The sequence below is a fragment of the Nestor notabilis genome, unplaced genomic scaffold, assembly GCF_000696875.1.
Source record: "Nestor notabilis isolate BGI_N333 unplaced genomic scaffold, ASM69687v1 scaffold4348, whole genome shotgun sequence".
In the NCBI taxonomy this organism is placed as follows: domain Eukaryota; kingdom Metazoa; phylum Chordata; class Aves; order Psittaciformes; family Psittacidae; genus Nestor; species Nestor notabilis.
The window spans coordinates 19,485-46,107 of NW_009939471.1; the positions used below are offsets into that span (position 1 = coordinate 19,485).

The 26,623-nt window shown below is 39.8% G+C and overlaps 1 protein-coding gene across 1 annotated transcript in view; it reads right to left on the reverse strand.

Moving 5' to 3' along the window:
• Positions 1-1,907: 1,907 nt before the first annotated feature.
• DNAH11 (dynein, axonemal, heavy chain 11) overlaps positions 1,908-26,623 on the reverse strand; it is a 92,616-nt gene continuing 67,900 nt past the window's right edge. The window contains 13 exon segments of the mRNA XM_010019862.1: positions 1,908-2,123; positions 13,163-13,358; positions 17,456-17,542; positions 17,544-17,580; positions 18,649-18,712; positions 18,714-18,798; positions 19,673-19,866; positions 20,435-20,557; positions 22,458-22,622; positions 23,244-23,295; positions 23,297-23,379; positions 24,448-24,612; positions 25,912-26,116. Of these exon segments, the coding sequence (XP_010018164.1) occupies positions 1,908-2,123; positions 13,163-13,358; positions 17,456-17,542; positions 17,544-17,580; positions 18,649-18,712; positions 18,714-18,798; positions 19,673-19,866; positions 20,435-20,557; positions 22,458-22,622; positions 23,244-23,295; positions 23,297-23,379; positions 24,448-24,612; positions 25,912-26,116 (1,672 nt within the window).

The window sequence follows — 26,623 nt, forward strand, 5'->3', positions numbered from 1 at the left end:
TAGTATTGAAAGCCTAGTACTAAACTGCCATGAATAAAGCTACTTCTGCTACAACCCGTTTAGGTGACTTCTCCTTTACTCACTTTTCAGAGCGAAAGTCCAAGCATAAGTTGGCCCTCTGCTTTTGGTTTTAGAAACTGGATGTTCATAAGCATTCTTAGTTTCACGTCAATCCACTGGAATAGCCCTCACAAAAATGACTGGCAAGTCAATGCCTTGAGCTGGTTAAGCTATGGTCCCCAGCTGGATGTCCAGCCTGGTGCCTACAGTATAGATACGCACATGGTATACATGGCGTTCTATATTGCAAGACCAGAATACTTCAGGTACAAAGAGCTGCTTATTGCTAAATACTTAAAGCTATGTTTAAACATACAAATTAATTGTAGACTGTTGTTGGCATGTTATGCGTCATCTCTTTGTGTGAATGTGGAGGTGAGTAGGTAGCTTCTGCTGGGAATGGACGGCTGGTTTTGTCAGCATGCCCTTTCATCGAAAGCAAGGACCGGAAACCACTTATACTTGTGACTTTGAGTATGCCTGTGACTGAATGTGCCTGTCAAAGTCAAGTGCTCAGATTTTCTCCTAATGCTTCACTAGTTTATGGTCAAGTATTCTGAGAGGTGGAGAACTATGCTTGGAGTGTTTAACACGTTTGATATATCACTATACAAACAGGTACTTCAGTGTAGTTAAGGCACTGATGTCTTGAGTCCTGTGCTGCTGAAAGGATGCACTTTCTGAAAGCTTCACTTTCTGAAAGCTGCTGAGTTTGTTCTTCTAAGTAGCATATAATATGTTGCAGATGCTTGTTCTGGATTTTAGGAGTGTTTATGTAGCAACAGGAAAGTTTATCTTTGCAAATACCAATGCAAACACAGAAACTGCAGCTCACAAAGTTCCTTGATACCTTCCTCATATCCAGAGGAGGAATGAACAGCATTGCCCCTTGAGTGGCAGAGTCAGGTTACCATTTCAGAAAAGCAACAGTCAAATGCTATGCTTGTCATTGCTCCAGTCTCCCATCCTGATTTTCTGCTTGGGCTTACCTGCTGTAGTAGCAGCTCCTTTCCAAAAGAGGTACTTTCTTTTTATTACATTCAGGTCTGGTGAAGTGTATGAGTAATGATAATGTTTCTGTAATTGCTGTGGAGTCATTCACCTTTCCTCTAATTAGCTCTAACTCAGTCGACAGCCTTTCTAAGTTAAAACTAAAATCTCATTTTGACTGCGTGCCTTAATTGTCATTCCTAAACTAGGTGCTTCAGTCTCAGCAAACTACAATGTTTATCCTCTGAAAGCTGTTAAAAGAGGGATTGCAGCTCAAAAGATGAACATGATTTCCATTCAGGGACAGCCTACAACCATATTACAGCTACTGCAATAATTGACTGCTTGGATACCTAAATGAAAAATTTACTGTTGTCATACTTAAACATCACCCACTTCGTTGTATCGATATATCATGCTAATGCAGGGTTCTTTCTTTGCTTCTTTCGTCTCCCCAGTGGCCTATAAGTATTATGGCCTAGCAAATGAAAAATTCAGAGATGTTTAGATCCGTTTATTTAGAACTGACAACTTTCTGCCAAGGTGGAATTAAAAACAGGAGAAAGATGATTTTTTAAATAGCTTGCTTCTTTGTTTGTTTTTTTTTTAACAGCAACTGTGTAGATGGCTTGATCCAGGTTACCAGCATCTGGTAACTACTAACCCTATTCCTCACCTCTTAGGTCTGCTGAAAATTTCTAGGTGATTGGTAGTGGGGTAAAAACTAAAGTCTCTGGAATAGTCTTCAAGCTTCTGAACCTCAACTAGATTAGAGTTGCTGCTTTACTACAATGCAGACATTATCATAAAGAATAGCTATTCCATTTCCAAAAAAAAGCAACAAAAAGCCCGAAAATTTATAGAAGAGCAATGGTAGTGTTAAGGTCACTTGCCTTGAGCCTGAGGTCCAGCTGTTTAAGAGACCTATGGATCTCTGAAAGGAGAAGATTCGTCCTCACACTCTTGAAGGCAACCAAGGGTGTAGAGGCTTCAGGCAGTAGTGTTCTGCATGATTCTGCTATATGAAACTCCTTGGGAAGCATCTCCAGAATATCATCCAGGACATTCTTAACCTGTTCAGACCAATACAAACAGAGCCATTAGAAATCACTGCAATCAACTCATTTTGACTCTTCTACTTTCAAGTCTGATTTCTTCTCCAGGAGAGAGCAAACATCCTATTTTCTTAGGCAGATAAAAACCAGAGATTCTCCCCCACCTTTGCTGTTTCTTTGCAACAGCATTGAAAGAAATGACTGCAAACCTGTTAACACTTAGCAGCTTCTATTTAGCTTTATATTTTCAAGTAACATCAACCCCCTGTGAGAGACTGATCTGAAATCAGACTCCACTGTCCATTGTCTCAAAGATTGGTATGAGAAACTAAGATGGAATTCCACCAATCCATTGTCTCAGAGATGGGTGGGAGGAGTTAAGACTCCAGTATCCATTGCCTGGGAGAAGGGTGTGAGGAGCTGAACTGGGACTCTACCGTCCATTGCCTGAGGGATGAGTGTGAAGACTCTTCCATCCATTACCTCAAGGATTGGTGTGAGGAATTGCTGCCCATTATCCCAGAAATTGTGTGCAGTTGAGGAGCTGGCTGCAAGACCAGGGAAACTGGTCCACCGGGAACGTGTAATACATGACATGAAGAACATTAGAACTCATTAGAAAAGGGGGAAAAGGTAATCACAAAGAGGAACCATTGCCTTGAGGAGGACTCCAGAAGGACACCTCCATGAGGACACTCTCCACTGATGACTACTACAGACCCTGAGGGACACCCTCCATGAGACATTTCCATGAGAGCAACTCCATCAGGTCACCTCCAAGGGTACCTTCAAGGGAACGACTCCAGAAGGACACCTCCATGAGGACACACAACTCCGACAACTACTATGTACTCTTGGGGGACCCTCTGCTCTGATACCGACTACGAACCTGGAAGGACTCCCACCACCTTTGGCAACGACGGATCCCTGGGACACCACTGGATCCACGGTGCTGACTCTCCCTCTCTCTCTCTGCACCCCGAATTCTTGCTTCATTTCCATCCTTTTTCCATTCTGTCCTATCGCTATCCCCCTTATTACAATGATTTCCCTTTTAATAATAATTGTCTTTTTGTAGTAAACCAACTGATCAATTACAGCATTTGACCTCGTTTCTGTCTTAATGTCGCTCTTGGGATCACAAACAAAACAGGGTCCGACACTGGGGTTTTCTCCAATTGGACCCTGACACTCCCAAAGCAAACCAACATGTCAACCCTGGGCTTGGGATTACTGCTGTTACAGGGATGAACCCTGTGATTGCCTTGGGTTTCAGTTGTGTGATTAGTAGTTTGTATTTCTACAGTATCTAATAGCTTCATCACCCCCTCCACCACCCAGAGTCATTACTGTCTTGGGCATTGAGCAAAATACAGTGCAGACACAGGCACACACATCTCACCCCCCAAAAAGAGCCTCTCTCCCTCCCCACAGGTCTACTCTGGAACTGACATCATAGAGCATAAATGAAGTACAATTCGTAACGGTACTAATGAACAGGAACAGAAATCACAACGTCAATGCATCTCAGTCTCCATCAACCCTAGCTTTGGCAGAATTAATGATGAATGTGATATATGTAATTGTCCACACTCTCTCAAGTGGACAGGAACTGAAAGTGAAAAGCACAAGCTCCCCCGGGGAATTGAAATGTTGTTTGGTTTCAGACTCTCAATCTCAAAAAGGGACTGTTGTGGTTTAAGCCCAGCTGTCAGCTCAGCACCACACAGCTGTTCACTCACTCTCCTCCTTTCCTCCCCAGGTGGGATGGGGAGGAGAAACGAAAGAATGTAAATCCCACGGGTTGAGATAAGAACAGTCCAATAACTACAGTATAATATAAAACTACTACTAATGATAAGGGAAATGACAAATGGAAATAATATAAAACTAAAAGGGGAAAGGAAAAAAACCCAGTAAATGCAAGTGATGCACAATACAATTGCTCACCACCTGCTGACCGATACCCAGCCTGACCCGAGCAATGATCTGGCCTTCCACATGACTCCCTCCAGTTTATATACTGGGCATGACGTGCTGTGGTATGGAATACCCCTGTGGCTAGTTTGGGTCAGGTGTCCTGTCTCTGCTTCCTCCCAGCTTCCCCTCCTCCCTGTCAGAGCATGAGACTGAGAAAGTCCTTGTAGAGTCATAGAGTAGTTATAGTTGGAAAGGACCTTAAGATCACCTAGCTCCAACCCCCCTGCCATGAGCAGCGACACCTCGCACTAAACTATATGTCGCCCAAGGCTCTGTCCAACCTGCCCTTGAACACCGCCAGAGTTGGAGCATTCACAACTTCATTGGGCAGCCAATTCCAGTGCCTCACCACCCTCACTGTAAAGAACTTCTTCCTTATATCTAATCTAAACTTCCCCTGTTGAAGTTTGAAGCCATTACCCCTTGTCCTACCACTAGAGTCCCTAATGAAGAGTTCCTCCCCAGCGTCCTTATAGGCCCCCTTCAGATAGTGGAAGGCTGCTATGAGGTCTCCACGCAGTCTTCTCCAGGCTGAACAGCCCCTACTTCATGTTATCAGCAGTGCTCTCAGACTAAAGCTAAAACACAGCATTGCATCAGCTACTAGGAAGGAGAAAAAAATGTCTGAAATAAATATCTGAAACCAGGACATTTGGCTATTTACATGCAGAGCCATCATATTCCCTCCTGCAAAACATCCATGATCTGATGGTGGTAAGAGGAAAATAGAGTGTCAGAGGGAAAGGAGAGAGTAAAGAAAGGGATGGATAGCTGCAGAATAAGAGCGGCAGTCAAGGGGGAGTTTAACTCTGCTAAGGATGAGGAGCTGAAGGCTTAGTCTCATGATATGCCAGTTTTTGGGGCATGTGGACATAGTTTCTCAGGTCTACGCTCAGAAAGGGAGAAGCAGGCTCTGATAACAAAACTAGGTGAGATTTCCGATTGCATTTTCCTTTCCTGCTTATCCTTTATTCTTTTAATCTATTAAGCACAGCACCAGTGCTGCTCCATGCTTAAAACCCCATATTTGACATTTTTCTGGAATCAGTTTGACTGGGTGTCTGAGATATTTTGTCCGTGAACTACAGTGCCTCAATTAACTCCATATGAAGTGACAAAGCTTATATTTGTGTTAGGGTCGGTCCATTTAACCCAGCATCTGAGAGCTTATAGGTATTAATGTTACTGTTGTGCTAAACTCCAGCTTCGGTACAAGAGGTGCTGAGGCTACAAATTCACCTTTTCAGACTACCAGAAATGTAAACCCCCCTGAAAACCTCTTCTTCAGCTGCTGCTTGCAAGGGAAGTCTCTTAGAGTAGCCACATGGCTCCCGCTCAGGAAGGGGCCAGGAATGGGGGTGGTGGGATAACATTGTGCTTGAGCTGCTCTTCCTGGCATGGATACCTTACACATTGCTGCTAGGCTGTGCTGTGAACGGGGCAGAAAGAAGCCAGGACCATGAGCTTGGAAGGGACTTCCTACATTTGGCACAAGTGAGAAGGAACAGGGAAGCCTCCCAAAGGTGATTTATCACATAGGAAATTGGAACAAAACACAGAGGCGAAGAACTAGACTCACTAACTCAACCAACCATAATCTGTTTTAGTAATTTAGTGTTGCTGTACTTGTTTATAAAAGCACACTAAATTCAAAATAAAAAAGAAACAGTCTGTGTAACATGTCAAATTTTCCTGTGGTCCAAATTCCTCTGGTCTAAATTCCTCCCCAGTGCAGTACATTGCAAAGGCTGGCACATAATCATCACTGCTATTAACACTCAGCTGATCTTTGAAGATTTGATGAATCTTTTTACTTTCTCCCAGAAATGAAGTCTCTTGCTGAAATAATACAGTAAGATATGTGCTCCCCGTGTCATTAACAGCACTGACAACAGACCAGATGAAGAACTTTAACTTGTCCTCCTCATACAGGCCTGATCTGTCTCCCACGAATGAATTAGTGGGTTGCATTTCCAGAAGAGTTTCGAAGAGATTATCTATTCAAGTATCCCTCCTCAGCATTGGAGTGCAGGCCAAATAGTACAGGGCTTTCAGATGGAAGCATTTTGTCTGTATATTTGCGGCATCCATCATAATCCAGATTTGGTGGGGCAAAGCCTGGTGCCACAGCCAGTTCCCCTTCAAGCTCTAGTAGAAGAATCAATAATGCTACTGATAATGTTGTCACCAGTTCTTGAAACATTCTTCCACATCTACAAAGTTTCAGAGATCTGTCTGGAGTCTACGAACATGACATCTACGTGTTCTGATACAGTGGAACAGGGTTACCAAACTACCTTTAGCAGAGTTATTATTTGCATAATTTTCTGACTTCCCGTTTTCTGCAGTATTGAAATACTGTTGCTGCTTCCTCCATGAGATTGCCTGAGTTTAATTTAAGCACTGTCACTGTGAATCAAGTGTATTTTAAGTACTGAATTTCTGATCCCCTCAGCACACAAGCAAGGATTATGATGCCATTTTGCAGGTGAGAGTCTGAGACACACAGGACAGGGTCACACAGGACACCTATGGGAGAGGCAGGACTGGAGCCTCAACTCACCTGAACCCCCATCCTAATACATGAGCCACAACATTAATGCTAATTAGTGTGTTGTTAATTTGGGGCTTTACACAAACACATTGCACTCAACCTTAAAGAGGTCACAGGGAGAGACAGGTCGATGAGACAGGTAAGTGGAGTGTAGAAGTGGGATAGCACGTGTCAGTATATGAGCAATCTTGTCAGAAACAATGATCCCATTCCATTTCCCACAGAAATGGTTCCAGTTAGAAAATCTCTTTATGTGTTGATGTTCCTTCCTATCTCTTCTGTCTGGCTGTTAACACTCAGGAGCTGGAACAGAAAATAAAAACAAGCTACTCTACTACATCTCTCCAAATGTAGGAGTCTTGCACAGATTTTGCATTGCTGCTTTAGTCTCAATGAGATAGACAGTGGCAATAATTTTCACAGCAGAAAAAATTAAGGTCTCAATCAGCTCAATATTGAACCAAATACTATTAACTGCACCATTCCTACAGAACAGTCAGACCCTACCCCTGTCAGGACATTAGAGATAAGACTCAGGATTTTGGAGCAGTTCACGAATTAAATACGTACACAGAGGGCAATGCTGAGATGTACTTCTGGTAGGCTGCCCTCCTACTGATAACATCGCATTTATTTTCCAGGCTCCCCCAGCCCCTGCACTGTAAGGACTGGATTCAAAGTTTCTCTGAACTTATTGTCATAGAGCTGTCTGGGATTTAAATCAGACTTGCAAGTTGTTTTTGCTGAAAAATATTTCTGGCTTTAAGTGGTGCTTTTCACAGAAGCTATTTCTTCCTAATGCTGGGTCCAGTCCACAGAAGCACAATAAAATTTAACAGCTTCTGGCATTTAGAACAGTCAACAACAAGCTGCTGCTCACAATACCACCAGTAAGCACTTATTTCTGAAGTCATTTTGGTTCTGCAACCAGCCATTTACCTGTGCCTGAACCTGCATCACTAACCTCACCCACAATGAGCTATGTCTTAAGATGCCACTTTGAAGTAGTGTCGAGGTGCTGAAAAAAGCTCTATTATTTACCTCGAGTGGAAGATCAATTCTGACAGACAATCTGTACTTACCAGTCTCTCTGCTGGCACTTAAATTGTGTTTTACTCTATTTGTGAGAGTCATGTGCACAGAGGGAGACAGTGGGTTACAGCAGTTCATAGCAGGAACTTGCTGCCCTTCTGTCCTTATGACAGATTCCAGATGAGGTATAGCAAAGCTGATATATAGTGGTTTATTCTAATGCACCTCTTGGAATTAATTTAAGCTAAAAGAACTCATTAATAATGCAAATAAATAGGTAAAAGGGTAATCTCCCAGCAAACACAAAGCACCAGCACTGACGAAAGGAATTGTCATCCTGTTTGCATTCATTTGGCAGCCAGTCAATGAATGATTTTCTGGTTTTGCTGGTAACTCAGGCCAATTTTCCAATTACGGCAAAAAGCTTGGAAAGATATCTCCCTGTTTAAAATACCAGTGGATCCACGCTCAGGGTTGGGTCCCTAAACTTTCCAAAGGCCATAAAAATAGCAGTGATTCTGCTCAGGTTTCACCACCTATACTTATTTTACAATTATTTGAATGAAAGTTCAGGCTTGTGAAGGTTAATGGACTGCCTAAACTGGAAGTAGTAATTCTTTACTTATCTATAGGCTAGAGGCAGAGCCAGAGCCGGCAGGATGAGCTTCCCATCATGGCCCTGTGACCTCAGCTGTCATTTGGAGAAATCAGCCCCCACCGAGGTCAGGAGTACAGTGGTGTTTAGCTTTTCCATCTCCATGGCAACTTACTCTTGGGCATCTTCTTCTGAGCAGTTACTTCCAATTGCCTTCATCTGAGTGTGGCTCTTTGACATATGGAAAGCCACTCGTTAGGGACTGAGGAGACTCCAGCAAGCTTATCTTGCTCACAACCAAAAGGCAGCTTCAGCCGCGTTGCCAAGGGTGAAAAGTGCACTGTCTCCAAGTTAGCCAGGCTCTGCAAATGGCCTGCTCACATATAACATGCTAATTTGATTTTTTTATCTCCTTCTCCCAGATAAGCTTTTTACCTTCGGATGATGAAAAATAACAAGTCTGGGAAGGGCACTTGGAAAATCTTTTGGTTTTTTTTAGCAAATTGTGTACAATCAGTTCTCTAAAGTGACTAGTTCAGAAGCTTAGGAGAAGCAGACAGGTTTTTTCTTTATTTCTATATATACACACATATGCACATACCTCTCTCTATATACATACGCATTATGTATATATGTATGTATATGAAAGTAGATTCAAGTAAGTTTCCGTGCAAGACTTATAGAGAACTAAAGTTAAAGCAACATTTTTTTTCTTTCTGTATTCTCAAAGATTCTAACATTTGTTTCTAATTAGAAGCAACTTTGGTAGTCTTGCACCTTGGACTCATGGATGCTCCACACACAGTGCTGTCCAGGACCAAAACCCAATAGTGAAATTTGAATAATTCAGTATATATCAGCTGGCAATAATATGACAAAGCTATGGAAATAGATGTGTGAGAAGGTGGTGGAAAATGAGAAACAGTCTTACAAAGTGTTTTCCCTATTTTGGAAACAGGAAAATGCAAGGAAATTGATAATATTTCCTTTTTAATATTTTTCTGGAGAAGAAAACCTGCAAAGAGTAAACATAAGTTTTGAGGACAGTTCCATTCTGGACTGCTGTAACTGCTGAGTCTACCAGTTACGCTCGCTAAAGTGCAGTTCCATAAAAGATGCTTTCCTATGCCCACCTAGACCTGTCTAAATGGCAGCACCTTAAAAAAGAATAGTTTTATTAGGAAAATGGAAACTTAAATGTACTATCCCCCAATGTCATTAAGCTGGCTCTGCAAGCAGTGTTACAAAACACTGAATTCAGGTTGCCAGGTAAGGGTGCTTGCAAAAATATTTAAACAAGCAAGATGCCAAGTCACAAACCCGTGCAGACAGAGTCTGCTCGTGTTGAATCACTGTACTCATTGCAAGTTGGAGAACTTATTCCCCACAGCCAGACAAGACCTTGATACAGGCGAGGCCACAAGGATGAGAAAGCTTGTGGTCTGCTCCGCAAGGCTCCAGTTCTGAAAGACAACTTTCTCTTAGATTGAACATACTATACACATGTTTAAGAGCTTCAGGCATATATGAAAGTTCTTACCACAGGTGGGCTGATGAATTCTTGCAGATAAATGCAGCAGACCCTGCTGTCCCAGGCATCAGCGATGTGGCCCCAATACATGATCTTGCCAAAGAGGTAATACAAATCTTCCCATGTAACCTACCCAGGGGAATAGAATGCATCATTGAATAAAACAAGTCAGCTTTCTAAAGGACAAACTAAAGCTGCTCGGAATACATGCTGTTAAGAGAAACGAAAGAAATTGAAATACTGCATGTCAGAAAGCTTCATAGTTGTATATTCACATTGCTAGGTTTTGTTTGTTTAGCAAATAACTACACTGAAACACAGATTTATTCCAATCCAGTGAGAGGTATCTATAAACATTGCAATAAAAATATGAAGTTTGTGACTAAAATTCAGTAACCGTATAAAGTGTATCACCTGAGCCTTATGTCATGTTTTCTACCTTATCCCTTATAGAAAGCTTTTGAGAGAAAAGTACGTTTTCAAAACACTGCATGATATAAAAGAACATAACTCATTAACAAGTGCATGCATTTTCCCAAACAGACTTTTAAAAACGTAATCCTCATGAGTGACGGGAAGGTAACCTACTGTGCCTTTCTTAGAGGAGAAATAAAAAACTTGTATCTGATTGCAGGCTTTTATATCTCCTCACTAGGAAACACTCAGTAACTGAAATTCTACATTATTTGAATCTGGGATGTATTCAAGAACTTCAGTAAAAATTGAATTAATATTAATCCCATTACTACCACATCGCATAACCATTATGGTTATTGTAGAACTCTAGTCATAATGCCACTGTTATAGCATGTGGTTAACAGTAGCAAAACATTTGATTCAAGGAACTACTGTCTTTCTCTTTTATTTGGCTTCACAGAGTTTGAAGCTTCTTTTTTGCAACCCTTTCGTTTGCAAAATATGTCAGTTTGTGATGAAGCCTTTCCAGACAGGAACCTTTACGCCCTTGGGGGCAGTATTTGCCTCCCAACAGTTCAAGTAAAAACTTACTTAATTACAGACTTTAAATATTGCATGATGTGACAGAACAGAACAAGTAAAATAGCAGCAGCTATTCCAGCCAGCTTGCCACAAGTTTGTTTCAATTTGAATATGTGAAACTCTAATCCATCTCTCTTTTAAACTGGTTTAAAGAGAATGAAAAAAGGAGAAAATAAAAAAAAAAAAAAAAGCCACTGGTATATAATATGCAATGCTGTGTGCTGGTGATGGGAAGCCTGAACAGACAATCCCTATGAAAAATGCCAACAACTTGGATTTAGAATGAAACGTTCTTGCAGTTAGAATAAACCCGCTTTTCTCTTTTTGGCAACAGAAACACATTTAAAGTTATTCTAATTTCGTATATATTTATATGAAGAATGACTTTTTCCTTTGTGTTTTAGAAGAGAATATCAATATTCTAACTCAATACAAGCTCATTCAGCTGCACACTTCTGGGGCATTGATTACACTGGGATAATCAAAGCTGGTGATATAAAAGGGACATTTTTGCTAGTGTGAGAAAACTGAGGGGATTGCTTTAGAAATATTTTGGGCTGTCAGGTTTGCATAATTGCCATTGTACTCTCTAGAAAACTGGTCTGTTGAACTCAAAAAACCACTGAGCCATTGCTCAGTGAATGGATATGATGAGGATGGAGTTCACATCCCCCTCACAATATCAGACAATAACTCCATGAATATGTGTAGGGGAATCAGAAGGCAGAGGGGAAGAGTGGCACAATGAGGCAGGATCAGGCATCTTCACCTGAGGAGACCTTAACTTTCACAGGTGAGTGTGGTGGAGTTTGTCTTAGCAACAGGACAATGAGTTAAGTCAAACTGAGATGCAAGAAGAGTAAATATTCACAGGGAAGCACCATAAACTGGTACAAGTGATAATGCACCATAAACTGGTACAAGTGATAAAGCACCATAAACTGGTACTGGAGTTAAGGCAATTTCCACTAGCTGGTGGGCTAGCTCAGGTTTCCCAGTTTATACTTTCTGATCAATCTTTAATTGGCTTAAGCAAAGTTGTCCTAAAGGGATACTCAACTGGGAGATTTTTTAAATTTATAAATCTGTATATATGTGTGTGCATATATATGTACACACACAGTCATAAATATGTGTATATACTCACAAAGCCACATTTTAAAAGCTATAATACCTCTTCTCCCTCTGGTATCTCTGTTAAAAAAATGCTTTTAAAGCCACAGGGTAACCAACACAATGAGAAGGGCCAATAAGTCCTCCCTGCCATCAGAATCCTCCCTTTCATTAATTAGCAAAATTAATTATCCAGTTTATGAATGCTGGTTTGAAAAGAACAGAGCTTAAATCAGCAAGATTTATTAGCAGAGAAAAGTAAGGGTTGGAATAAGGTTATTTTATAGACTTGTTTTCTAAAAGGGAAGCATTATTAAATCGTCACTATAAAATTAAGCAATTATTTCACTACGACACCAAATATGACAGAAAGGAAAAACAGTTTCATGTCCTATTAGCTAAATAAAGGTCAGTAGAGGTAAGAAGAATAAAGGAAAATTAATTTCGAAGAGTAAATACAAGTTGGGAGATATGAAGAAAACAATATCATCAAGGGGTGACATTTCCCTTTCTTTTTGTCTTTATAAATATCTCTTAAATTTCTTTAACTACTAGAATGGGAGAATCTACTTAGTGCTATCCTATGTCATTCAGTGATAAATAATATTTCCTTTATTTAAGCATTTCATATACAGAACTTATATAAATGACCTCAACTGAGTATTTAAACTATACAAGTGTGAAATATGCTGTAGCTCAGAAATAAAATCACTCATCTACCCTTAACTTTGACTCAAGGGGAACATTACTGAGAAAGTCACAACAAGGTGGCATCCTTAATACATAATAATGACACATGCAGGAAATGCACCATTATTTATACATGTGACGTGCTGTAAATTGCTTCCATCATCAGAACTAATTGTAGTGATTATTAATGCAGTGTTATGAACTGTCAGAATTGCTGTATGTAATTACATTTGTGCAAATGCTTCATTACCTGCCTAATGAATTTGGCATATATGCACATGTAAACCACTGTTTTTGTTAACATAATGAAGGGCATTTTTTCCCCCCTTAGCTACTGATGTGGAACTGGTTTGACCTATATTACAAAGTTCAAGCATCCACTGCCAGAAACCCCCCCTACACCTTTGATCTGGTTTATTTTCATACTCAGCAATAGCATTGTACCATGCCAGCCACTTAAATAGCAGTTTCAGAAGACAGAATTTTTCCCCACTCGTTCAATACAAACAGCTGACTGAGCTGAAATGACCTTGGTGTGTGGTTACCTGACCACTGCTTCTTACCTTTGTAGGGGTCTCTAAGTAGTTGCAGAAGACAGCGATATAGACGGCAAGTTCTCTAGCACTGAACGGGTTCTTTCCATTCCAGTCCCAAGGGCCAAACTGCAGTCTCCCAGCAACACAGTGTGAAAATAGTGCAGAGAAAAAAAAAGGGGGCACTTTTAAATTCCCCATCTCTGGTACACAGTTCAAGGGTATCCTGTTGAAGACGAAAGGAATACATGTATCTGATTAACAGCTGGCAGTGTTATCAATAGCTGTGGCTGCCTCAGCTGCCGAAAGGGAGCACTCATAAGCCTGGAGTTTGAAGGAGAGTGAGAACCAGGTTTCTTAGTGATCAGTGAATATTAGGCAGTACTTTCTATAGTAATTCCCAGATGCAGAAGTGTTGATGGGTTACCTTTTTATTCCAAATGCCCCTTAGAAAAGGATAACCATTATGCTACTGAAATCAATAAAAATAGAGACTTTAACTAGAATTCTATAAATATTACTCAGATAACCACTATAGTTTCCTAGCATAAATCATCCACAGGTTTTATGACAAGTTGCCAGTTTAACATTTATTAAAAAGCATACTATTCCTTCAAATTTTACACTGTTTTCCAAAGAGTCGTGTTTGAAATTTACGTTTAATAATGCATTTTTTGCCACCTTTGTTTATAGTGTTCATAGAGAATCTCAGCAAGGTGAGATTCTGTGCAGGTCTTCAGGGTTTTTAAATTACCGAGACAAACTATTTGGCATTTTCCTATAAAACATGCAGAAATTAATTCTCTGTCAGTTTCCTAGAGCCTATCTTTAATTTTAAGAAGTAATTGACATTACAAAGTGACTTTTGATGCCCTTAAAAACATAGATCTGTGGAATGAACTTCAGAGGGATAAATTCATAGCTGTCAAAAGGAAATAGGTCATCCTGTACTGAACAACAGGTAGCAAAGCCTGAATAAATGTTAAAAGTTTTATGTATGACAAAAAACCTCCTTAAATCAGAATCCTGAGTTTAACTGTGAAAAATACAACACAAGTTTCTATGCTGAAGAAAACACTCCACCTGGATTAGGCATAGTTGGATTTTCTTATTACACACCCCCACCCCCCTAAAATTAAGATACCTTAACCAGAAACATATTAATGAGATTAAAGACAGTGTCTATACAGACATTTTCAGTAAGCCACAAACAGTTATGGCTCAAAATAATGGAGGAGAAAAGAGAGTTCTCAAGTATCAAGCTTAGAAATTAGCTAATTAAAATACATACATATATATATAAAAATAAAAAAATTAATTTCTTGACCTAAACATAGCCTGAATTGGGACAACAATATGTATGGATTGACTTTATCAAAAACTTTGTCTAGCTTTTCCAGTTTTCCATTAAAAATATTATTATTATAAGGTACAAAACCCATTAAATATATTGTTATATAAAAAAGAAGAAAATTGCTGCATTAATAGTTGTCTGTCTAGCTACAAAACCACAGTCATTCTTCTTTTCTCAGAAACATCTTTCCAGATCACCACATACCACTAAAATCTATCAATTTCTAGCCAAGGTAGCTTTGACACAGCTGTTTTAGTGCACAACTCTTTTTTCTAGGTATTGGTTAGCAGAATTCCCTTCTAAATAAACTTTTACTCTTTTCTCTTACCCCAAGCTCTGCCTTCATGTGTTCTATGCTTAAATAAATATATGCTAGTACATTGCTGAAAGGCTAACATGTACAGTTACGATTGCGTTTATAGTGGTCTGCTTTGCTGGCATAAGTAAGTTGCCTAGTACAAAAAATAAACTTGAAGGTTCTTAGCTTCTGCCATTTCTTGTTATGTGTTGAAACAGCAGAAGTATCACCATTAGCTCTTAAGCTTCAGGCCTTGATTCTGAAGCTAAGGAGTATATTATAAACTCAGGATTAAGGAATCTGGGGGTGTGGGTGTTAACACATTTAAAGGTAAGCATAACGCAGCAGACACCTGGACTCTACTCAAATTCCCTGGAGAACTGGGACCTAAGACAAAACATGTCCAATGTATAACAGGAGCAAGACCGAAGAACTGCTAAACAAAGAAAAGTTTTTACAGCTATCCTGCTACTTAAAAAATACATTTCAAACCACTTCAGACTCTAATAATCTTTAAGGTTCTTAATTTTTGATGACAGTGGAAAGTCATTGATAGATCAGAGAAGTGAGTTATAATGGAAAAGTATCTGCCTCCAAAGCACCTGCCTGTGAAATATGGGAGTATCAAGAGAAATGTGGCTGGGCTACAGCTGTTTTCACCCCTCTTTTAGCCCACACTTTTATTTGTTAGAGTACTTGCACTTTGACTCAAATTGCAGCTCAGCCATGCAGTTTCGCTCTGGCTTTTCACTGCTGTGCAAGAACCTGCTGATTGCACTGGTTTCCATCTCTGTGCAGTGCAAGAGGAATTACAGCTCCATATACCAGCCAAGGTATATGTCAAGGACATGTCAGTCATGCTCTGGCTGCTGCATCACTTTATCAAGAGACCTGCTGAAAAGGTATTCCCAAATTGTTCCTTGACATGTGGAGAAAGGAATAGGGGAATGGAAAGAGAGGGAGACTTTCATATTACATCACATTACATATCAGCCTGGCAGCGCCAACATTTTCATATAGGCTATATCCAACCACTGCAAAGTGGAAGTGATTCAAGCCTTAATATAATAACAAAATAACCATTTGATATATCAGATGTCTCAGTTTGAGAAATTATTAAGAGTGACAGAATAGTTAAACCTGTTACCAAAAAGTTTCAAGCCAGTCTTTCTTCTGCCATTTTACTAACCTCTGTGCCAACTGGTTTTGCTAGGTCTGAAGCCAAAGCAATTTTTAAAGTATTTCCCAGGTCATTCAGAATAGCAGGGTTTTTTTAAACCATCTAATTATACAGCCCTTAGCCTCCAACAAAATGCATACTAAAATACATCATCTTTTTGCTCCAGGATTTTTTTTTAAACACAAACATGTAGGGTTTTTGGACCAAACCCCAGAAGACTGAAGCTTGAGAAGCAGTGAGTACATCCAAATCCCTCTAGCTCCAGCTAGCTTAGCACCATTCGGGATTTGGTCCAACAGCTTTATATAGTCTCCTTTCAGAATTTCCCAATCCTTCACTACCAAAAATCTTTACAGCAAAACCATCACCTCCCTCCTGTCTCAGAACCCAGCCATAATGGGCTGGAAAATGGAGCAGGTCTGTAACACCAGAAGCCTCTCAGGTGTTCCCCATGTATCCCTGTGGCTTCAGACACACAACAATGCTGAGACCCTCTGCCATCTCCCATTTTTTTGCCCTGTCCCCAGAGCAGGTGAGAACTCTGAAATGCTCCCCCAAAACACCTCTGTTCTTTCCTTCACAACATTTCGGTACTTACTAGCAGAAAAGCAGGGTCATCTTCAGACTGCATGACTAGCTTACTTGTGCAAAATCTGGTTAAAGAATTCTTCCAGTTTCCCTGTTGATGAAGGGGTCACTTTGTGTTTGAACAACACCTAGCAAATGAAGGCCCCTCACTAATCCCTCAGGGATTTTATTTCAGCTGGCAACAACACTAAATCTAGCCCATCCCTTCGTTTGTTTCAGGCAACTTGGTTGACAGCCAAATGTCACTAAAGTTAAAAGGAGGCAGGAATCACCCTATTCCCATGACCTCCTTAATATCAAGTCCTGGAACATGCATTTCTTGTTTGGCTTCAGGGCAAAGGGATTGCTACAAATGTCCATTGGCTATTTAGCATAAAGTAGCATTAACAACTGCAGTGCTCCTGTCCACGGTGCGCCAGGAACCGCAGCTCACCAGGGAATTGCACAGATCTTTGTGTGTGCTGCAGGGTGGGTTCTTGGTCCATACAATGCTGGCCAAAGCTGCGGCTGCTATCTCAGGAAAGCAGCACTCCAGGGTTAATTATACAGCTTCCCAAGAGGCAGTTGGACCCATTTCATTCAAGTCTCCATTATGGCCCAGTCGACGGAACAGGAGCTCTTAATTATGTAGGGAAAGCGTATGCCTGAGGACAGTCCTACCTACCCGCCAGAGGCTTTCTGTTGTATCTCTCCTATTCCTCCTGGGAGGGTGAGGAGTGTTCAGCAAAACATGACATACACTTTATTAATATGTTTATTTTGTTACAGTCAAAAGCAAAAAAGAGCAAGATTATTAGCTGTTTGAAACTTTTGCTCTAACCCACCGCTTGTTTTGTTTGTGTTCTGGGAATATCCCTCCAACTGAGGAGACAGTCCCTATCAGAAAGACTGTTTGACACTCACTTAGAAAAGAACCTGATGGTCGTGTCTGGCAGCCTTTCCAAGTGCCTCTCTGCAACCATCTCCCGGCCTTGTCCTATAGAGGTGTTAAAATCTTCCAGAGTCTACAGTGAACTCAAGTTTTTTGCCTGTAAAAGAAATAATTGGGGAAGGGTGAGTGACAGAGGGGGAGGAGACAGGAAAATTTGCAAAACAGAAAGGAAAAAGAATGATAATGCCCCCATTAATTTCACTATCACTTGTGCAATGCATATTACTTCTTCTGAAGTACTTCACTAAATCCTTACAATTTCAACAAGCAAAATTGCAAGCTCTCAACAGTGGCCTTATTGCTGGTATTAGAAAAAGCCTGCAGAAATCTGTTCCCTTGGTTTTAAGATAATGAACCTTTTGACATTTTGATAGATGCTAGGCATTGTTACTGAGCTTTAGAAACTCTTACAGGGGGTACAGAGCAATTCCCTTATGAAAAAGAGAGCAACATGTGGTAGATATCACATCAGTTTTTTAACTGATTGGTTCAGTGGGTAAATGCACAAGCCTCTCACCTTGTGAGGCTTGAGTTTAAATTGAACACAGTGAGGTCACAGCTGTATTAACCTGGTATTCTCACTATTGTCTGTGGGGAATAGTAATCCTAAGTATAAAGCCACAGAGCCCTATACAATTGAATATAGTTTGTATAATGACCATTATTTAGTCACAGGGGGCACAAGATTACATGAGCATGGAGAAAATTGCCCTCTGGCCCTCATCTAGTCAAAAGGTAGAAAACAGTACAAAGGAAAACTGCATTATGCCAAGCAGAGGAATACTTGGTCTGAAAATTTCTTCATACTACAGTGCTTATGGCATTACACTTTTCATCCACCCCATTTACCATGAATATGGGGAGAGGGGAGGAGAAACTTTAGAATCTGAATCTTCTGCTGAAAATAAACTGTGCCCAACTTTCTCATAATAATATATGCTCCTTTGTAGTAACAGATTATTCCAGAAGACTTTGTTCTGTTTAGTTAAAATACACTCATACACATATATGTGTACAAGCACATACACACAAGTGTATAATCACATATCAATTTATCTACATTTCTAGCCCTTCATGCTCCATTTCACTTTCAAGCTCAATTTTTCTTTCTTTAATGGGAGGACAGTTGAATGGTCCTTGCACATGAAGCAAAAAAGAGGCTTACTTAGTGTCTCAGTATCTTCAAGTGGGTCTGCTCCTGGAGGCAGTATAAATAACACAGGAGTGGCTTGGACTACTCTCTTCACAGGATTTTGCTAAGCACATCCTTGTGATTTCCATGTACCTTGAGCCAAGTTTTTCCTCCATGAAGTTCCTATACACACGAATAAACATGCACTAAACACCATTCTCAGAGCAGCTGACAGAGACGATCGAACAGTCGTTTCATCAAAGAAATTGTCAGGGAAGTGAACTGAAGGCAAGAAGGGGAGGCAGGAGGTGAAGCAAGTGAGAAGACAGTAATTTCCATTTCTCTAAGCCATGTGACAGAAAACAGCAACTTCTGGAGAGAGGACCTCTTCAACAATTGATTCCAAGAAGTCATTATACACAGGCAATACTATCATATAAGACCAGGGCAGCTGGGCAGAATAAACATCCAGAACATAAAACCTGGATTCTCAGAAGGCACATACATGGATAAAAGTTGTGATAGTGGGGTGTTCAGGATCAGGTCTATGAGGCCATCACTTGGGGTCAAAAGATCAAAACAGTGCAACTGGAAAACAGCTGGGAGAAGATCCCTAAGTATCCACAGCTGAATCTTTCTTGGTATTACAGAATTTTAAGGAAGGGAGATGTGAAAAATTGTCATTCCATGCAGGTAGCTACCAGCCCTAATAGCATAATAAGAACTAACACTTAGAAATTAATTTTTAGCTATTAATAGCATAGGTTGGTATATTTCCATTTATTAATGAGCACTTTCCTTGGGATACCTATATGCAACCTAAAAGAAATCACAAGCATAGCTCTCCAAATACGCTGAGACTCATGTCTCACCACACTACCTGATCATAAACTCCTCGTCAGGAGAACAGGCTAAGAACCACACTCAGTGACTTCAAATTCTGATCAATCACTCAGTTTTATGAGTTGTTTGCTTAAGATCTGAGTTTTGTATATGACACATGCAAACCACCCTCACACACACCCGCCTTGAAAGACATGCCCCTGAGATTTCATACCTAAGTGCATATGTCATTCTGTTCAGATGGAGTGCCCTTAGTACAATTAGTTTCTGAAAAGAGCTTTTATTTGTCCATTCCTGGGGAAGCTTTTTTTTTTCTGGGCATCCTGAGTCTACCCACTTCTTTAACCTCTTGGTGGATCTTTCAGTATCTTTATCTAACCCCCTGAATACATTCATCACTGCCATAGACTGGAAGCATGTTAAAGACAAATACAGATGGTGTACCTTCTGTGTGAAGACTGAAATGGGAAGACAAATATGGATACTTTTGGGGGTACATAAAAAGGCATAGTTTAACCAATTACAGGGGCCTCACAATTTACCTTAAAATACTAAGTTATATATATATATACATATACAAATAATATTATTGATAAGAGTTTACTTTGGTCAGTATTACCGTACTGTCTGCTTGTTAAACACCAAGATACAACAAACTGGAAACCTCATATGGAACATTTATTATTGTAAGGAGTCATATGAAGATCAAAATTATATTTTTAGGGAACTGGACAAATGATGGTAAAACAATTTCCTCGCAATACACAGTACATGATGTCTAAGGAAAAATACATGTTTTAAGTGTATTTAAACAAAGTGTTCTTAGGTGGAGACAGCTCCTCTTTAAAAGCATCACTAGTTCTACTAAAAATTATGGTGGAATGTATGGCTTTATCTGAAATTGTCTAGCTGTAGCATGCCTCCAGAAATAACATCAGAAAAGATTTAGAACTGAAAAGCAATTTTCCCAACCTACCCTAATGGCACTCCATGACTGAGTAGTTAAGAAGTCAACAGGACTCTTGTAAGTGTGTTCAACTCTGAACCAGAGAAGGAAATCCGATTCAAGGAGTTCTATCTCTCTACTTCTTAGAAGAATCTTCACAGCATACAAAATTGAAAAAGGTCAACAGACTTGCTTCAGAGCCACTTCTGCCTTAAAGTATTCACTGCTCAAAGCACTACTGAGTAGGGAGCTCAAAGCAATGAGAATTCCTACGGCTTCATGTTTTGAAACTCTGACATAAGAATTTGCATCTTTTGAATTATATTTAAATGATGTTTTGAAATATTTGTTTGAAATCTATTGCAAATAGAATTATATTTAGAAATTAGTTACTAAAGAATGTGACTTTTTTTTTTCAGAACCATTCTTACATACACAAAGAGCTGAACTTTCCTTTACCTTTTAAAAATGACACCATGAAAACCAAGCACAACCTGTCAGTGAAGACTTTTTTGCAGAAAATATAACTGCATATATATATTATTTATATACACACTAAATACATTCTTATCTATGATAATACATTTCCGTACTGAAAGACAAATTCACTCAAATTTTAAGGTGAGTTAGCCAATAACAGCAGTTATTTTTCTTTGGCTTGTGGGAACAAACAAACAAACATAGATATGTAAGTCTTGCACACTGAAGTTAACCTTAGACAAATTTGGCTACAATTATTTTATGCTAATACTACTGAAAAAGCACAGATTTCTGAATTCCATCTAATTATCTCTATATATCCTTTTTCTATCTTGGAAAATACACAGAAGAACAAATAGTGCACAGCTGTTTCTATCACCATTCTAAGCCTCTTCAGACTGCAAGCTGTCACAAAACTTCAGGAAATTTGCTAATACTGAACAGTTTTTGTTGTTGGGTTTTATTTGGGTTTATTTGGGGGTTGTTTTGCACTGAATCAGTTCTAGCACATGAGCAGTATGTATACTGAAGAAAACTCCAGGGTTCTGCAAGTTTTTTTCTAGTTCGTTTATCACTTTAACCATATATAGTGGGAAAAAGAGACACCTTTGTCATTATACCATGTATTCTCCTTTCTTTTTGATATAAATACATCCTTCTTCGTCTATCAAAAGTCCCTTTCTTTCCAACTAAAAACATATTTAATAAATCAGAAGTTTATTATTTATTGTGCCCTTTACTCTGGCTTCTGTGTACTCTGTAATTGGGATTAAGTTAACTTTTCATTTGCTTTATAGATTTCCATTCTTTATGATCCATCCCAGTACCACTGCTACAAAACCCCCCAAAATTTAAGCAGCACACTACTACAAAGCTCAGTGACATGAATAAATCCATCTGTACCATGATGCAGAGAAGTCATCACCAGTTTTCTTCCCTCCCCTCCTTTCTTTTTCTTTCTCTTCCAGACATTTCTGTCTGCTTTTTACTCCCATTTATACACTGCATAGAGTGATTTAGTTTTTCCTATCCCCCCTCAAATCAGATTCCTCAGTTTTTTACCTTCTTCCCAAATTGTTGGTTTCTAGTTTAATTCCTGCCTCTAGTACTGACCAGCTTTGTGACACAACTTCTTTTGGAGCAAGCTCTTCAGGGTAACACCTGCCACCCAGTACAACTGAGCCCTGTGGTTTTTTTTCAGGGCATATAGATACTAAAGCTAAAAGGAAAAATAAAACCCTGAATGTGATACGGATATGTATTATTTACTGAATTCTTACTTTACATGCCACATTAATTTCAACTCTCCAACCAAAAGCAGCTAAGTCATGCCATTTATCCTCAGTGTAGCTTTGTGAAGTCATTGCAGCATTTTAAATTAAAAGAATTACATAAAAGCATATTTGGAATTTCTGCAGTTATTACTGATACTGAGACAACAGTCACATGGTGTGAGGAGCTACACAGCCACAGGGTAACAAGATAACTTGCTTGGGCAGAGGCATCGTCTTCTAGTGAAGAAACAACAAAGCCAGTAAATATCAACATCATTGATCTGAAAATTTTTCCTCACCTGAAAAGGTGTTTGGGCCAAGGAACTGAGCTGATCCTTTTTAAAATGTCCCTGGCTTGTGAAAAGAAAGGCTGAACATGTGACAGCTTCTGTCATGTTAGAGAAATGACACTGAATATCCTGATTTTTCAGCCTGCTTAATTTGTGGGAGACTGCATTGAAGGCCTGAAAATATGTACAATTATTTTAATTTATTTGAATTCTGCTTTTTTTCTTTTTTACTTGTAGGCTTCTAAGAAGAGCTGGAATAAGCAGTCTAAAATGCAAAGCTCTTCTGCCAAGAGGCTTTTGAGGAAACCTTCCACAAACCAGTAGTGAGGGCTGAAAATGGCAATACTCTTCTGCTTCTTTATTTAACTTGGCAGGCAGAAGCTCTCACTTAAGCAAGATGGTAATTTTGCAGTAGGTTATGTCCCTTCCTCATAGCATTAGATCATTTGGTAGATTTGCCACAGTGAATCCCTCAAACATATACAGAATATACATATACAGAATCCCTCAAAACTCTTCCTGCCTGACCCTATGGGATAGCTTAACACGAAAGAGGTAAACTTTGCAAGAACAGTCAGAAAGCACTGCCAGAATGGAGACAGTCGAAGATACCCATAGGAATGTACTGCATTATCGACCAGCAGAAGATCACATTATGTTCTCCTTTCTCAGACACACAGCCCTGAAAATGTAAACATCTGGTACAAGCGATAACTAATGTATCGGACATCACTGCTGGAAGCAGAATTCTGTTCTTCACACTTTGAAACCAAATACAGCAAGATAAGTTTTTACCTTCAGTGAAAACTGGTAGATGGTGTTGGAGCTGCCCAGGCTGCTACTAACAAAGAATGGACACTCTTACAGCTGTTGGTCTGTAGTGCTCTCTTGTCACGTTAGTCTGAGCTTCATTTTCTTTGGCCTCAGCTATCTATAGGATGACAGTTGTATTTATTTTTTAATGCACCATATTTATCCCATACAAATACCAGCATTTTCCTATCCATACAAAAATGCATATGGATATACTCTAGAAAATGGACTTTATTTCACAGAGTAGTAAATATTTAAGGTAATTAAGCTTCTTATCTTAGACAAACATTAGAGAACAACTGTTTTCTGCAGCAATATGCCTGTTTACCTGTGAAAATATGGTAATCATATAAGAATACATTTGTTCGTATTCCATGCTGATACTTACTTCTTTTATGAGTACTGTCCTGGGTTCAGCTACAGCAGTCATTTTTTTCTCCTTCTTAGTAGCTGGTGCAGCGCTGTGGTTTTGACTTTCAGCCTGGGAACAACGCTGATAACACCGAAGTTTTTAGTTGTTGCTCAGTAATGTTCACTCTGAGCAAGGACATTCTCATGCTCTGCCAGGGAGGAGGGGAAGCTGGCAGGAAGCAGAGACAGGACACCTGACCCAAACTGGCCAAAGGGATATTCCATACCACAGCATGTCATGGCCAGTATAGAAACTGGGGGGAGTTACCCGGAAGGCCCAGATCGGTGCTTGGGTCGGGCTGGGTATCGGTTGGCAGGTGGGGAGCGGTTGTGTCCTCTCCCCTTGTTATTCCTCTTATCATTATTATTGGTAGCAGTAGTGGTTTATATTATACCCTAGTTACTGGACTGCTCTTATCTCAGCCTGTGGGAATTATATTCCTTCGATTCTCCTCCCCATCCCTCTAGGAGCAGGGGGAGAAAAGAAGGGGGTGGTGGGGGAGTAAGCGAGTGGCTGCGTGCTTCCAAGTTGCTGGCTGCGCTTGAACCATGACAAATACTAACTCAAGCACTTAAGTCAAAAGGAAAAACACCCATGAAAATGTGACAACTACATACCGTAGATATGGAACTCTGAATAAGTGGGTGGACAGCCCTTGCTGTATAGACAGGAATTTGACTATTCCTAGCTTACAGAAATGCTTCATTAAAATAATTAATAACAGACATTTTACAGGTGACTTCAAGTGGTTAAAAATAGTTCCATTGTTATTACCTTGTGCTGTATTTCTGCTGCAGTTGACTTTGTTGGTATGAGTTTCTCTACAATTTCACTGTTGTCTAAGAAACTGCCCTGGGCAGCTGACAGGCTGAGCAGCATGCCATCCTCCAGTTGCCCGAGCTCAGTCTCGAAATAGTTCTGCTGCTTGACCAGGACTGACTAGCAGAAGGAATGAAAACACTGCATTTAAACAACCACAGCCAGAAATTCTTTTTTATAGCATTTGTGAGTTATATTTTCTGTTTAATTACATCATTTGATTAAATTTAATTTGTGAAAGAGGTAGTTTATCTTCTGTCCCAATACACTAGAACTAAGGTTTTGAGACACCCAAAGAGAGAAAGTCAAGCTCAATGTGGACCAGGACTCCAGCTCTCTCTTAGCCTTCTTCCTCCTAAGGCTATATAAAAAGGACTGGTCTCTTGCCAGACATGGCAAGTGGTAATCCATGTGGCAGCTGAGAAAACCAACAATATCACCAGGATGGAGACCCCCACTTCATCAGCAAGCAGTGTGGGAAAGCATGGTCATAGTTTGCTCTGCTGGCCTGACCTTCTGACAGTTAGAGTGACTAGTCTTACAGGGAACTCTCCATCAGACTCTGGCCCTCACACCAAAACCCCCTTGATGATATAGGTACTGTAAGCACACAACTCTGTGTGGAATGATGTGTAGATGCAGAGGAACATGGACAGCTTTTTCAGCTCGTGTTTCCAAGTATATGGCTTTCAGTCTTCAAGGGGTAATTAAACTCTCTCACCCAGTTTACCTTTGCATGAGGCAGCAGTACCTCAAAGAGATGTAGCAAATCTTTGTGGATGAAGTTAGTAAATTACATGAAATAACTGGAAAGACACACTAGAGAAATGGGAAATGTTATGATTCATTTCACACTCTTAAATATTTTTTTCATTTTTTAGCTGATAGATCACAGCCTGCTCATTGTCCTTTCTATAGCCAGCTATAAGAGTGTTTTTCTTAAGTTACTATACACTGACATGCCTGCAGCAGCCACAGAACTGCATCTTTGCACGAAAAGATTATGATTTATTAATCAAATGCCCCAAGTCCTAACAGTGTCGTTATATCCTCTTATGGACTAGCATGAAATTTTATTCACATTTACTGGCTCAAGATCCCTGAAGCACAAAGCAGAGCAGAGGGCTTTAATCCTGCTCTGTAAATTAAATGCAATGCACAGAGCAAACCAAGCAGTAGAGAGAAGTCTGGGAATAAGATCATGATAAGTTTAATTTCTAGCAGATCTTTAGGTCAAGCCTAGCCCTCTGGGAGCATGAATTTGAGCAAATTAGTAGAAGTACTTTCTACACATTGCAGAATCTGGTCTTTAAAATCTTTCTAATACATGGTTTACTAACAATTAATCCAAGCAAGCACATTAATACTAGCCTTAAAATCTCAGAAGAGGCAATGGACAGGTCAATATATAATCTTAACCTTATGTTTTTCTAAGTCTGGCCTTTCAGCACTAACAGTCTCAGCCAACAGCTGGTCTTCCAGCCCATCTCTGGTGACAGTGAAATTAATGAGGATGGTCTAAGCTTGCAGTTCTGGCTTGCAGTGAGAGTTAGCCAGTTTAGTGTGAAGGATGAGGTGGAAATTCTTGTCAAATTCATATTCTTTGTCTTTAATCTTGTTATATCTGGGAAGGAATAAAATGCACATGAATGGGGATCTCAGTGAATTTAGAAAGATGTAAATGACTTAGCTTGCAAAAGATGGGCACTGAATGATCTTGGCAATATAGGAAGTGGTTACAATCCAAAATTTAGGTGCCTGCAGCTTAAGAAACAAAATGACAATGGTTAAACACACCAAATTATATGAAGAATACACAAACCATTTCTTAACTGGCATCAGTTCGTTTGCATATACAGCAGACACCAGTAGATTATTCACTGCTGTACTGAAGAGTCTGTGGTTTAGGGGAAAACATCTATCTTCATTACTTACCAAAAACTTAGGAAAGTTTTCAAACAACCCTTAATGAGATAGCTGTTAGTTCTTACAATCATTTCCTTAAATATAGCTTACTTTTCCATCTTTTGAAATAGCTTAGCAGTAAATCCTAAAAAACTACCCAGATGCATATATTTATAACAAACTGGTAGTGAGAAGATGGAGAAAGGCTCATGACTGAAATGATAAA